This window comes from Thalassophryne amazonica, chromosome 17, assembly GCF_902500255.1.
Source record: "Thalassophryne amazonica chromosome 17, fThaAma1.1, whole genome shotgun sequence".
NCBI classification, from domain to species: Eukaryota; Metazoa; Chordata; class Actinopteri; order Batrachoidiformes; family Batrachoididae; genus Thalassophryne; species Thalassophryne amazonica.
In genome coordinates, this window is record NC_047119.1 from 31,629,078 (window position 1) to 31,644,584 (window position 15,507).

Below are 15,507 nucleotides of genomic sequence, written 5' to 3' on the forward strand. Positions count from 1 at the left end.
TGATCAATTAAAAGCTTCAAAATGAATCATTTTGTTATAAATGTACAGATGCAGCATTTGTCAGATGTAGAAATGAGAGAATTTTAAATCCATATATGTGAAGTTGTCACTCAGAAAGAGAAACTTTCAGATTGTTCTCAACACATTTATTTTTGTTTATGATGTTTATATGGAACACAAATATACTGAACTTCATGAAGTGAAAATGTTATTAAAACACAAACAACCTCAGAAACACAAGAACAGAAACTGAGACAGATCAATATTTTTAATTTAATAACTGGATACAGTGATACAACTGATCATTACAGTTGATCAGCTATTATCCCTGAGTTATCAGCATTTTTAGATAAAACATTACATCATGACGTGTTTGAATTTTGCATGAATCAATGAAAGTAGATCAAAAACATGTGACCCCTTTAAGTTTTATAAGCAAATAATAAAGTAATGTGATCATTCAAACAGAAATCTGAAAATGTGATTAATGAAGAACATGAAACAGTTTTTTTTCCTTATTTCAAGCACAAACTCAAATGTTTATTTTATTCAGTGTGATTGACAGGACAGATGATCAGAGGGGCGGAGTTTTTACCACCATGATTCAGATGAGGACTAAAATATGGGTAGATTTTCTGAGTGAAGGAGCAGCCAGTAAAGGAGTAAAGAAGAGCTGCAGCATCAACATCGTAAAAGTAGATCAGACCCTCCTCATAATCCACAAACACCCCGACCTTCTCAGGCTGAGACCTCACAGAGAGACAGACTGGAGGGTCACAGCAAGTTTTGTACTCATTTTCATTCCTCAACCTTATTGTCCAGTAACCATTCTGAGGACTTAATGTGATGGTTCCTTTCCTCCTGACAGACTCTCTGGCCACTCCTAAAACCCACTCAGTCTTCCCTTTAACCTGAACCTCAAAGTAAAATCTTCCTGCAGAGAAACTGCTTTGATAAAACACAAAATTAAGATGAATATCTCTCTGGGTTGTCTGGGAGATTCTTCTGTTTATCACCATGTTTTACTTGTTTTCCATCATCAGACAGGATGAGTTTAGGATGTGCTGTATCCACCAGTCCTTGGTGGGTGGAGCAGGGCTCAGGGACTGGAAGCCTTGGAGGAGGTGGAGGTGGTCTTCAGACTGTGAGAGCTGCTCCACCTCAGAGCTCCTCTTCTGCAGCTCAGAGATTTCATGTTCCAGCTCTGTGATGAAGCCTTCAGCCTGGTTCTCTGTCATCTTCTGCTTCTCCACGATGGTCTTGAGGAGTTCATTCAGACCTCTCTGAACAGACTCCATCAGAGCAGTGAAGATCTGAACACCAGCTGATTTCTCTTTGTCTGCATTTTTCTGGCTGAGCTCAACTGACTGTTTGATCTCCTGAATCTTCAGTTGTCTCTTCTGGATCATCTCCTGAATTTCAGCTTCTGTCTTCCTCAGCTCAGCCTTCTTTCCTTCATATTCGTCTTTCAGAGGAACAACATCATGTGACTTGTGGTCTAAAATGGTGCAGCGCATGCAGATGAATGAATGATCATTTTTGCAGAACAGCTCCAACAGTTTGTCGTGTTTTTCACACATTCTACCTTCCAGGTCCTCCACAGGGTCGATCAGCTGATGTCTCTTCAGACCTGACCTTGTCAGATGAGGGTCCAGGTGAGTCTCACAGTAGGACATCAGACACACCAGGCAGGACTTCAGGGCCTTCAGTTTGGCTTCAGGATAGATGTCACAGAGAACTTCTCCTGGTTCAGCAGATCGTTGCTCTGAGCTGCTGCTGACTTTCTGATTGAACTGATCAACCATCTCAGAGATGAAAATACTGACCTGCAGCTCAGGTCTTGTGTCAAAAACTGTTTTACAGATGGGACATTGACAAGTACCATGGGTTTCCCAGCACTCAGTGATGCACTTTTTATAGTTGTATAAGTTGTGTCCACATGATGTGGTAACTAGATTGTTGAAAACATCCAAACAGATGGAGCACAAGAACTGATCTTCAGAAAGCAGACAGCTGGCAGCAGACATGTCCACACTCTGAGAACACAACATTAAAAACAAAACCAGAATTACATTATTGTTTATTTTGGTTTAAACATTGTAATCTATGATTCCTGTAATGATGATGATGTCGGACTCTGTAGTTTTCTCTGGGCCCCTCCCAAATCGGACCGGGAGTGACATGTTTAGCCGCATGTTCTCCTTGAATTGCTGGCTGTCTGAGTGGTGTCCAAAAAATGAGGTGGGCTTCATAGATAATTGGCAAAGCTTCTGGGGAAAACCTGGTCTTGTTAGGAGAGACGGCATCCATCCCACTTTGGATGGAGCAGCTCTCATTTCTAGAAATCTGGCCAATTTTCTTAAATCCTCCAAACCGTGACTATCCAGGGTTGGGACCAGGAAGCAGAGTTGTAGTCTTACACACCTCTCTGCAGCTTCTCTCCCCCTGCCATCCCCTCATTACCCCATCCCCGTAGAGACGGTGCCTGCTCCCAGACCACCAATAACCAGCAAAAATCTATTTAAGCATAAAAATTCAAAAAGAAAAAATAATATAGCACCTTCAACTGCACCACAGACTAAAACAGTTAAATGTGGTCTATTAAACATTAGGTCTCTCTCTTCTAAGTCCCTGTTAGTAAATGATATAATAATTGATCAACATATTGATTTATTCTGCCTTACAGAAACCTGGTTACAGCAGGATGAATATGTTAGTTTAAATGAGTCAACACCCCCGAGTCACACTAACTGCCAGAATGCTCGTAGCACGGGCTGAGGCGGAGGGTTAGCAGCAATCTTCCATTCCAGCTTATTAATTAATCAAAAACCCAGACAGAGCTTTAATTCATTTGAAAGCTTGACTCTTAGTCTTGTCCATCCAAATTGGAAGTCCCAAAAACCAGTTTTATTTGTTATTATCTATCGTCCTCCTGGTCGTTACTGTGAGTTTCTCTGTGAATTTTCAGACCTTTTGTCTGACTTAGTGCTTAGCTCAGATAAGATAATTATAGTGGGCGATTTTAACATCCACACAGATGCTGAGAATGACAGCCTCAGCACTGCATTTAATCTATTATTAGACTCAATTGGCTTTGCTCAAAATGTAAATGAGTCCACCCACCACTTTAATCATATCTTAGATCTTGTTCTGACTTATGGTATGGAAATTGAAGACTTAACAGTATTCCCTGAAAACTCCCTTCTGTCTGATCATTTCTTAATAACAATTACATTTACTCTGATGGACTACCCAGCAGTGGGGAATAAGTTTCATTACACTAGAAGTCTTTCAGAAAGCGCTGTAACTAGGTTTAAGGATATGATTCCATCTTTATGTTCTCTAATGCCATATACCAACACAGTGCAGAGTAGCTACCTAAACTCTGTAAGTGAGATAGAGTATCTCGTCAATAGTTTTACATCCTCATTGAAGACAACTTTGGATGCTGTAGCTCCTCTGTAAAAGAGAGCTTTAAATCAGAAGTGCCTGACTCCGTGGTATAACTCACAAACTCGCAGTTTAAAGCAGATAACCCGTAAGTTGGAGAGGAAATGGCGTCTCACTAATTTAGAAGATCTTCACTTAGCCTGGAAAAAGAGTCTGTTGCTCTATAAAAAAGCCCTCCGTAAAGCTAGGACATCTTACTACTCATCACTAATTGAAGAAAATAAGAACAACCCCAGGTTTCTTTTCAGCACTGTAGCCAGGCTGACAAAGAGTCAGAGCTCTATTGAGCCGAGTATTCCTTTAACTTTAACTAGTAATGACTTCATGACTTTTTTTGCTAATAAAATTTTAACTATTAGAGAAAAAAATTACTCATAACCATCCCAAAGACGTATCGTTATCTTTGGCTGCTTTCAGTGATGCTGGTATTTGGTTAGACTCTTTCTCTCAGATTGTTCTGTCTGAGTTATTTTCATTAGTTACTTCATTCAAACCATCAACATGTCTATTAGACCCCATTCCTACCAGGCTGCTCAAGGAAGCCCTACCATTATTTAATGCTTCGATCTTAAATATGATCAATCTATCTTTATTAGTTGGCTATGTACCACAGGCTTTTAAGGTGGCAGTAATTAAACCATTACTTAAAAAGCCATCACTTGACCCAGCTATCTTAGCTAATTATAGGCCAATCTCCAACCTTCCTTTTCTCTCAAAAATTCTTGAAAGGGTAGTTGTAAAACAGCTAACTGATCATCTGCAGAGGAATGGTCTATTTGAAGAGTTTCAGTCAGGTTTTAGAATTCATCATAGTACAGAAACAGCATTAGTGAAGGTTACAAATGATCTTCTTATGGCCTCAGACAGTGGACTCATCTCTGTGCTTGTTCTGTTAGACCTCAGTGCTGCTTTTGATACTGTTGACCATAAAATTTTATTACAGAGATTAGAGCATGCCATAGGTATTAAAGGCACTGCGCTGCGGTGGTTTGAATTATATTTATCTAATAGATTACAATTTGTTCATGTAAATGGGGAATCTTCTTCACAGACTAAGGTTAATTATGGAGTTCCACACGGTTCTGTGCTAGGACCAATTTTATTCACTTTATACATGCTTCCCTTAGGCAGTATTATTAGACGGCATTGCTTAAATTTTCATTGTTACGCAGATGATACCCAGCTTTATCTATCCATGAAGCCAGAGGACACACACCAATTAGCTAAACTGCAGGATTGTCTTACAGACATAAAGACATGGATGACCTCTAATTTCCTGCTTTTAAACTCAGATAAAACTGAAGTTATTGTACTTGGCCCCACAAATCTTAGAAACATGGTGTCTAACCAGATCCTTACTCTGGATGGCATTACCCTGACCTCTAGTAATACTGTGAGAAATCTTGGAGTCATTTTTGATCAGGATATGTCATTCAAAGCACATATTAAACAAATATGTAGGACTGCTTTTTTGCATTTGCGCAATATCTCTAAAATTAGAAAGGTCTTGTCTCAGAGTGATGCTGAAAAACTAATTCATGCATTTATTTCCTCTAGGCTGGACTATTGTAATTCATTATTATCAGGTTGTCCTAAAAGTTCCCTGAAAAGCCTTCAGTTAATTCAAATGCTGCAGCTAGAGTACTAACAGGGACTAGAAGGAGAGAGCATATCTCACCCATATTGGCCTCTCTTCATTGGCTTCCTGTTAATTCTAGAATAGAATTTAAAATTCTTCTTCGTACTTATAAGGTTTTGAATAATCAGGTCCCATCTTATCTTAGGGACCTCATAGTACCATATCACCCCAGTAGAGCGCTTCGCTCTCAGACTGCAGGCTTACTTGTAGTTCCTAGGGTTTGTAAGAGTAGAATGGGAGACAGAGCCTTCAGCTTTCAGGCTCCTCTCCTCTGGAACCAGCTCCCAATTCGGATGAGGGAGACAGACACCCTCTCTACTTTTAAGATTAGGCTTAAAACTTTCCTTTTTGCTAAAGCTTATAGTTAGGGCTGGATCAGGTGACCCTGAACCATCCCTTAGTTATGCTGCTATAGACTTAGACTGCTGGGGGGTTCCCATGATGCACTGAGTGTTTCTTTCTCTTTTTGCTCTGTATGCACCACTCTGCATTTAATCATTAGTGATTGATCTTTGCTCCCCTCCACAGCATGTCTTTTTCCTGGTTCTCTCCCTCAGCCCCAACCAGTCCCAGCAGAAGACTGCCCCTCCCTGAGACTGGTTCTGCTGGAGGTTTCTTCCTGTTAAAAGGGAGTTTTTCCTTCCCACTGTCACCAAGTGCTTGCTCACAGGGGGTCGTTTTGACAGTTGGGGTTTTTCTGTAATTATTGTATGGCCTTGCCTTGCAATATGAAGCGCCTTGGGGCAACTGTTTGTTGTGATTTGGCGCTATATAAATAAAATTGATTGATTGATTAATGATGGAAAATTCAAGAATTTGATTTTAATTTAAATTCATGTTAACAAGAGTCACAGTAACATTACTGAGGCTCACTGTGAAACTGATGAGTGAAAACTACGGTACACTTTGTTGTTTTTACCCCATAACTCCATAACATTCAGTCATAGATAGTCCAAACTATACCTTTTTGGTATCGTTGTGATCAGGCAAATAATGTGGTATAGCTTTCAATATGATTGGAGCATTTTTAAATTTTGACCCCTGTGTAGTTCTTCAATTGTCCCCTACCTGGCCGGCTACTGAAAATTCAAGTGGATACTCAGTTTTTTCAAAAGAGCAATGTTTGAGGAGTATGTGTTCCAATTTTGGTGCTTGTTTCCAGAAATGAACAATTGTTACAATTATCTGCTCTAGTAATGATACAGCTGTCAAAAACACGCCTGTTAAAGATGAGGTTAGATCCCACTGCTTCTCCGTATGTTTACTGCTGGAAGCCGGACCGGGGAGTCTGGAATCTGGCAACCGCATGCTGGATCGCTGGATGGGATCGTACCTGACTCCGGTAAAGTTAGAAAGATATTCACAGATTTGAAGTTCACTAAGCTAACAGGTTATTCTGAACACATTTATCTTTGTTGTTTATGATCTTTACATGGAACATGGAGCACAAATATACTGAACTTGATGCTGTGAAACTTTATTTCTTATTAATACACAAACAATCTCAGAAACACAAGAAGAAAAACATCACTGTCACAGATCAATATTTTTAATTTAGTAACTGGATATAGTGATACAACTGATCATTATAGTTCATGATCAGTTATTATTAATTCTTGCTTTATTAGCATTTTCAGATTTAAAAAGGATTACATCATGATTTTGTTGCATGTTGTGTGTTTAACATTAATCCCTAAAACACATTTAAACTGTTAAAGATAGATTAAAAACAAATCTAACTGCTTTAAATGATAATAATACAAACTAATTAAAACAGAAAAGCAAAAATATGTGATTCAAAATGTTAAACATGAGCACAGTGCATTCACATTAAAAATAGGATTCAACATTAAATAACATTCTTAACACAAAGTCAGATGTTTATTTTATTCAGTGTGATTGACAGGACAGATGATCAGAGGGGCGGAGTTTTTAACACCATCATTTGGACAAGGATTAAAATATGGGTAGATTTTCTGAGTGAAGGAGCAGCCAGTAAAGGAGTAAAGACGATCTGCAGCATCAACATCATAAAAGGAGATCAGACCCTCCTCATAATCCACAAACACCCCGACCTTCTCAGGCTGAGACCTCACAGAGAGACGGACTGGAGGGTTAGAAAGAGCCGCATATTCCTTTTCATTTCTCAACCTTATTGTCCAATAACCATCCTGGGGACTTAATGTGATTTGTCCTTTCCTGTTGACGGACTCTCTGGCCACTCCTAAAGTCCACTTAGTCTTCTCTTTAACCTGAACCTCGAAATAAAATCTTCCTGCAGAGAAACTCTGCTTTGCTAAAACACAAACAGAAGTTGAATATCTCTCTGGGTTGTCTGGGAGATTCTTCTGTACATCACTATCTTTTACTTGTTTTCCATCATCAGACAGGATGAGGTAAGGATTTGCTGTATCAGGATCCAGAGTCACATCCACTGCATACTGCTGGACCCTCTTCAGCTTGGTGTCACACACTTCTTTCATGTCTTTTCCGAGTGTCTCCTTCAGCTGACTCACAGCTCTCACCACACTCCCCTCATATGACGGTGGATGGACTCTGACCTCAGTCCAGTCCTTGGTGGGTGGAGCAGGGCTCAGGGACTGGAAGCCATGGAGGAGGTGGAGGTGGTCTTCAGACTGTGAGAGGTGCTCCACCTCAGAGCTCCTCTTCTGCAGCTCAGAGATTTCACATTCCAGCTCTGTGATGAAGCCTTCAGCCTGGCCCTCTGTCATCTTCTGCTTCTCCTCGATGGTCATCAGAGCAGTGAAGATCTGAACACCAACTGATTTCTCTTTGTCTGCATTTTTCTGGCTGAGCTCAACTGACTGTTTGATCTCCTGAATTCCAGCCTTTGTCTTCGAAAGCTCAAGCTTCTTTTCTTCATATTTGTCTTTCAGAGGAACAAAATCATGTGATTTGTGGTCTTCAAAGGTGCAGAGCATGCAGACACACATCTGGTCGTTCTTGCAGAACAGCTCCAGCAGTTTGTCGTGTTTTTCACACATTCTGCCTTCCAGGTTCTCCACAGGGTTGATCAGCTGATGTCTTTTCAGGCCTGACATTCTCAAATGAGGGTTCAGGTGAGTCTCACAGAAGGACATCATACACACCAGGCAGGACTTCAGGGCCTTCAGTTTAGGTTCAGGACAGACGTCACATAGAACTTCTTCTGGTTCAGCAGATCGTTGCTCTGAGCTGCTGCTGAATTTCTGTTTGAACTGATCAACCATCTCAGAGATGAAAATATTGACCTTCAGCTCAGGTCTTGTGTCAAAAACTGTTTTGCAGATGGGGCATTGACAAGTACCACGGGTTTCCCAGCACTCAGAGATGCACTTTTTACAGAAGTTATGTCCACATGGTGTGCTAACTGGATTGGTGAAAACATCCAGACAGATGGAGCACAAGACCTGATCTTCAGAAAGCAGACAGCTGGCAGCAGACATGTCCACACCCTGAGAACACAACATTAGAAACAAAAATGGAATTGCAATTAATGTTTATTTTGGTTTAATATCATAAACTATGATTTTTATAAAGATGGGAAAGATCATATTTCTTGCACTTTATTTAGTGTGTCACAATAAAATTTTCCACAGTTTCTCAGAGTACATCCACATTAATATGACTCACTAAGAAAAAGTCCATCTCCACTAACAAGTGTTCTTGAAGCTCTCTGTCCACAACCTCTCTTTTGTTGAGGAGTTAATAAATTGCAAAAAATCTTTAAAAAGAACTGTGTGCAGTGCAGTGGTTAAATTGCAACCTGATCAGACAGTCTCAATGTGAACTCTCCTGTTGTGTGGGCCGCCAGAAGAGGAGGTACTGCTGGCCCACCACCAGAGGGCGCCCTGCCTGAAGTGCGGGCTTCAGGCACGAGAGGGCTTTGCCGCCTACAGGAACAGCCGAGGTGACAGCTGTCTCTCATCAACTATGACAGCTGTCACCGATCATCTGCATCTCACCTGGGATAAAAGCAGGATGACACCTCCACCACATCGCCGAGATATCGACTTCTGCAAGAGGTAATATTCTCAGCCTTAATCTGTGCCGTACTGCACTGTGTGTTTCTGATCTTTGTACAGGAGGTTTCAGTCGTTTGTGTCAGCAGGAAGCTGAGCTGGTCGGTAACGACAGGGTGACGGATCGCACCCTTCACGATCAGTGAGACAAGTGACTGTTCAGGTTCTGTAAAAGACTGTGTTCATATTTTCGGAGGTGGAGGTGGAATTCCCACCATTATTGTTACGGGGTGTACACACACCCACACTTGACTGTCTTTGTTCTCCGCCAGCAGTACCAGATCCGACACGCTGAGACGGTGGCCACCTGGGGACTTCGGGACTTGGCGGCTCCAGTATCCCTCGGGTTCGGTGGCGGTGGAAATCGTGTGGTTCCGGTTCGTCTCCAGACGGGCGTCTCCTATCGTCGAGCCTGCCCACACGACACCTTTATTGATTGACTTGTATTCATTCTGTAATCTGCTGTGTTTGGTTGTGGCATTCACAACAGTAAAGTGTTCAAATTTAACTCCTTCTATTGTCCGTTCATTTACGCCCCCTGTTGTGGGTCCGTGTCACTACACTTTCCCAACAGGATATCTCGGCCAGCGTCATGGACTCCGAGGGGCGTCACCCGGCTGTTGAACGACCAATGGGAGAGCAGGGAGCGCAGGCGTCTGCAGGAGGCGTGATTGGTGAGCTGCAGCACATTCTCACCGCCTTTACGGCTCGGTTGGATCAAATGACCGAGCAAAAACAACCTCCTGAACCGCAGGGTGGAGGCTCTCTCCGCGCAGGTGGCGGCGAGTGCTCAGGGCGCTGCTGCAGCTCCTCCTCCTGCTGACCCTGTGCAGGATATGAGTGTTCCAGTGGTGGTTCAACAACCCCTCACACCATCCCCTGAAGTATACATAAGCCCTCCTGAGCCGTACGGAGGTTGTGTGGAGACGTGCGCTGACTTTCTCATGCAGTGTTCGCTCGTCTTCGCACAACGTCCTGTCATGTACGCGTCTGATGCTAGTAAAATAGCTTATGTGATTACTCTGCTTCGGGGAGAGGCACGCGCTTGGGCTACGGCGCTTTGGGAGCAAAATTCACGGCTCCTTCACATGTACACTGGGTTTGTGAGGGAGTTCAGAACAGTGTTTGATCACCCTAACAGGGGAGAGACCACTTTAACTGTGCTGCTGTCAATGAGACAGGGACGCCGGAGCGCAGCCGCTTATGCAGTCAACTTCCGCATCGTGGCTGCGAGGTCCGGCTGGAATAACGCTGCGCTCCGCGCCGCCTTCGTAAACGGACTGTCATCGGTCCTGAAGGAGCACCTGGTGGCCAAGGATGAACCGCGGGAATTAGATGGGCTTATCGATCTTGTTATACGGTTAGACAATCGGTTGGAAGAACGCCGTCGGGAACGAGACGAAGGGCGTGGCCAGGCACGCGCTGTCCCTCTTCCTTCCGGGTCCGAAAAAGGTCCGCCCTTCCCACGCTCCCTGGCCTCTACGTCCTGTGTGGAGACAGCTCCCCCTGCTGACGAAGCTATGGACACGAGCAGGGCCACATTCAGACCACCGAATAGACAGAGGAGGCTTCCCCACGGGGCGTGTTTTGTTTGCGGCTCAATTGAGCACCAATTGAGTAATTGCCCCGAACGGTTAAACACCAACGCCCGCCCCTAGAAACTGGGCTTAGGGTGGGCCAAGAAATTCACGTGGGACACACACACATTTCCACACGGCTCCCAGTTACAATCCTTAGCGGGGATTTAACCCTTCAGGCCCCAGCACGGGTAGACACAGGGTCAGAAGGGAATCTCCTAGACAGCAGATGGGCCAGGGAGGTAGGGCTCCCTCTGGTGGCGCTTCCTTCACCATTGCAGGTGCGAGCACTAGATGGCACCCTACTCCCTTTAATCACACACAGGACACTACCAGTAACTCTGGTAGTGTCAGGGAATCATAGGGAGGAGATTGAGTTTTTTGTGACTCCTTCTACCTCCCGTGTGATTCTGGGGTTCCCCTGGATGCTAAAACACAATCCCCGGATTGATTGGCCGTCCGGGGTGGTGGTACAGTGGAGCGAGACCTGCCATCGGGTGTGTTTGGGATCCTCGGTTCCTCCCGGTTCCCAGGCTAAGGAGCAGGTCAAAGTTCCCCCCAATCTGTCAGCGGTGCCGGTTGAGTACCACGATCTTGCTGACGTTTTTAGCAAGGATCGGGCACTCACCCTTCCCCCGCACCGTCCGTACGATTGTGCCATCGATTTGTTGCCAGGCGTGGAGTTCCCGTCCAGCAGGCTGTACAACCTCTCCCGACCTGAGCGCGAATCGATGGAGACCTACATCCGGGACTCCTTAGCTGCCGGGCTGATCCGTAACTCCACCTCTCTGATGGGAGCAGGTTTCTTTTTTGTGGGCAAAAAAGATGGCGGTCTTCGTCCATGCATTGATTACCGGGGGCTGAACGAGATCACGGTTCGCAACCGATACCCGTTGCCTTTGTTGGATTCGGTGTTCACCCCCCTGCATGGAGCCAAAATCTTCACAAAGCTGGATCTTAGGAACGCATACCACCTAGTTCGGGTCCGGAAGGGAGACGAATGGAAGACGGCATTCAACACCCCGTTAGGTCATTCTGAGTACCTGGTCATGCCGTTCGGCCTCACAAACGCCCCCGCGACGTTCCAAGTTTTGGTTAATGACGTCTTGCGGGACTTCCTGCACTGATTCGTCTTCGTATATCTGGACGATATACTCATCTTTTCTCCGGATCCTGAGACCCATGTACGGCATGTACGTCAGGTCCTGCAGCGGTTGTTGGAGAACCGGCTGTTTGTGAAGGGCGAGAAGTGTGAGTTTCACCGCACCTCTTTGTCCTTCCTGGGGTTTATCATCTCCTCCAACTCCGTCGCTCCGGATCCGGCCAAGGTCGCAGCGGTGAGAGACTGGCCCCAACCTACGAGCCGTAGGAAGCTGCAACAGTTCCTCGGCTTCGTAAATTTTTACAGGAGGTTCATTAAGGGGTATAGTCAGGTAGTTAGCCCCCTGACAGCCCTGACCTCACCAAAAGTTCCCTTCACCTGGTCGGATCGGTGCGATGCCGCGTTCAGGGAGTTGAAACAACGCTTCTCGACTGCACCTGTTTTGGTGCAGCCCGATCCTAGTCGCCAGTTTGTGGTTGAAGTGGACGCCTCTGACTCAGGGATAGGAGCCGTGTTATCCCAGAGCGGAGAGACCGATAAGGTTCTTCACCCGTGTGCCTATTTCTCCCGCAGGTTGACCCCAGCAGAGCGGAACTATGACGTGGGTAATCGAGAGCTCATTGCGGTGAAAGAGGCTCTTGAGGAGTGGAGACACCTGCTGGAGGGAGCGTCAGTGCCTTTCACGGTTTTTACTGACCACCGGAACCTGGAGTATATCAGGACCGCCAAGCGACTGAACCCCAGGCAAGCCCGCTGGTCACTGTTTTTTGGCCGTTTTGACTTCCGGATCACTTACCGCCCCGGGACCAAAAACCAGAGGTCAGATGCCCTGTCCCGGGTGCATGAACAAGAAGTCAAGACCGAGCTGTCGGATCCACCGGAACCCATCTTACCGGAGTCCACTATCGTGGCTACCCTAACCTGGGACGTGGAGAAGACCGTCCGGGAGGCCCTGGCACGGAGCCCGGATCCCGGAACAGGACAGAGAAACAGACTGTACGTCCCACCAGAAGCCAGAGCTGCCGTCCTGGACTTCTGTCACGGGTCCAAGCTCTGCTGCCACCCAGGGGTGCGTAGGACCGTGGCAGTGGTCCGGCAGCGCTTCTGGTGGGTGTCTCTGGAGGCTGACGTCCGGGCTTATATCCAGGCCTGCACCACCTGCGCCAGGGGCAAGGTGGACCACCAGAAGGCACAGGGACTCCTGCAGCCACTTCCTGTGCCTCATCGCCCCTGGTCCCACATCAGTCTGGATTTCGTCACGGGCCTCCCGCCGTCCCGGGGGCACACCACCATCCTCATGATAGTCGACCGGTTCTCCAAGGCGGCCCACTTCGTGGCCCTCCCGAAGCTCCCATCGGCCCAGGAGACGGCGGATCTCCTGGTCCACCATGTCGTCCGGCTGCATGGGATACCTACAGACATCGTTTCGGATCGCAGTCCCCAGTTCTCCTCGCAGGTGTGGAGGAGTTTCTGCCGGGAACTGGGGGCCACCGTGAGCCTCTCGTCTGGGTATCACCCTCAGACTAACGGACAGGCCGAACGGGCCAATCAAGAGTTGGAGCAGGCCCTGCGTTGTACAACATCCGCACACCCGACGGCTTGGAGTGAACACCTGGCCTGGATCGAGTACGCGCATAACAGCCAGGGGTCCTCTGCCACCGGCCTCTCCCCGTTTGAGGTGTGTCTTGGGTACCAACCCCCTTTGTTTCCTGTGGTGGAGGGAGAGGTCGGTGTGCCCTCGGTCCAGGCCCACCTGCGGAGATGCCGTCGGGTGTGGCGCACCGCCCGTTCGGCCTTGTTGAGGGCCCGGACGAGGGCGAAAGCCCATGCAGACCGTCGACGGTCCCCGGCCCCCGCATACCAGCCCGGGCAGGAGGTATGGCTATCAACCAAGGACATACCTCTCCAAGTGGCTTCCCCAAAGTTGAAAGACCGTTGCATAGGGCCATTCCGCATTCTCAAGGTCCTCAGTCCCACCGCAGTGAGGCTCCAACTCCCGGCCTCACTGCGGATCCATCCAGTCTTTCACGTCTCCAGGATAAAACCACATCACACCTCACCCCTCTGTGCACCCGGTCCGGCGCTGCCTCCTGCCCATATTATCGACGGGGAGCCGGCTTGGACAGTACGCCGGCTCTTGGACGTCCGTCAAATGGGCCGGGGCTTTCAATATTTGGTGGACTGGGAAGGGTATGGACCCGAAGAACGCTCCTGGGTGAAGAGGAGCTTCATCCTGGACCCGGCCCTCCTGGCCGATTTCTACCGTCGCCACCCGAACAAGCCTGGTCGGGCGCCAGGAGGCGCCCATTGAGGGGGGGGGGTCCTGTTGTGTGGGCCGCCAGAAGAGGAGGTACTGCTGGCCCACCACCAGAGGGCGCCCTGCCTGAAGTGCGGGCTTCAGGCACGAGAGAGCGCTGCCGCCTACAGGAACAGCCAAGGTGACAGCTGTCTCTCATCAACTATGACAGCTGTCACCGATCATCTGCATCTCACCTGGGATAAAAGCAGGATGACACCTCCACCACATCGCCGAGATATCGACTTCTGCGAGAGGTAATATTCTCAGCCTTAATCTGTGCCGTACTGCACTGTGTGTTTTCTGATCTTTGTACATGAGGTTTCAGTCGTTTGTGTCAGCGGGAAGCTGAGCTGGTCGGTAACAACAGGGTGACGGATCGCACCCTTCACGATCAGTGAGACAAGTGACTGTTCAGGTTCTGTAAAAGACTGTGTTCATATTTTCGGAGGTGGAGGTGGAATTCCCACCATTATTGTTACGGGGTGTACACACACCCACACTTGACTGTCTTTGTTCTCCGCCAGCAGTGCCAGATCCGACACGCTGAGACGGTGGCCACCTGGGGACTTCGGGACTTGGCGGCTCCAGTATCCCTCGGGTTCGGTGGCGGTGGAAATCGTGTGGTTCCGGTTCGTCTCCAGACGGGCGTCTCCTATCGTCGAGCCTGCCCACACGACACCTTTATTGATTGACTTGTATTCATTCTGTAATCTGCTGTGTTTGGTTATGGCATTCACAACAGTAAAGTGTTCAAATTTAACTCCTTCTATTGTCCGTTCATTTACGCCCCCTGTTGTGGGTCCGTGTCACTACACTTTCCCAACATCTCCAAAATTTTGTGATATTTTGCGGGATTTGAAACCTCAGTACCACACACAAATTACAGTTGGTCTATTCACACTCACATACAGTAGGCAGTGTTCTCTACATTTTGATGGGGGGGGTTGATTAAGTGATAAGAGCAGTTCATTTGAATTTTCCCATAATGCCTTTTGGGACACGTATCTGTTTGACACTCAAACCTTCAGGAATTAGTGTATTACTTTAAACAAAATATGTGCAATATCATATTTTCACTTTGTAAAAATTACAGAATTGCCATTAATGTCGATAAACTGTCCGGTGTGCAAAGACAGAAGCTCTGGCTTTTTGTTTGTTTTTGGTTTAGTGATTGCCTTTGAATTTACCCAGCAGCACTTGCGGTGCTTAAACTTGGCTTCGCTGACTGCGTACTGAATCAAGACTAAAAGTTAGTGGTTAGCTGCCTGTAACTTCCACGAATTTTTTTTTAGCGGTTTATCGGTTAAGCATTATAAAAGTTAACTTTTCAGTTTGTGCATTAGCGGTTATCAAAGCTAACTTTTTAGTTCGCTGTGCCCACCACTGTACGTTGCCCACAAGGCTAACCTCATAAGGTG

General features: G+C 46.6%; 1 protein-coding gene and 1 pseudogene across 1 annotated transcript; both read right to left on the bottom strand.

Moving 5' to 3' along the window:
* Positions 1 to 194: 194 nt before the first annotated feature.
* On the bottom strand, positions 195 to 2,110 carry LOC117528929 (annotated as a pseudogene).
* Positions 2,111 to 6,947: 4,837 nt separating this feature from the next.
* LOC117528928 (E3 ubiquitin-protein ligase TRIM21-like) lies at positions 6,948 to 8,549 on the bottom strand. Its single transcript, XM_034191557.1, has one exon. The coding sequence runs from the start codon at positions 8,533 to 8,535 to the stop codon at positions 6,976 to 6,978; it is 1,560 nt and encodes a 519-aa protein (XP_034047448.1). The 5' UTR covers positions 8,536 to 8,549; the 3' UTR covers positions 6,948 to 6,975.
* Positions 8,550 to 15,507: the final 6,958 nt, after the last annotated feature.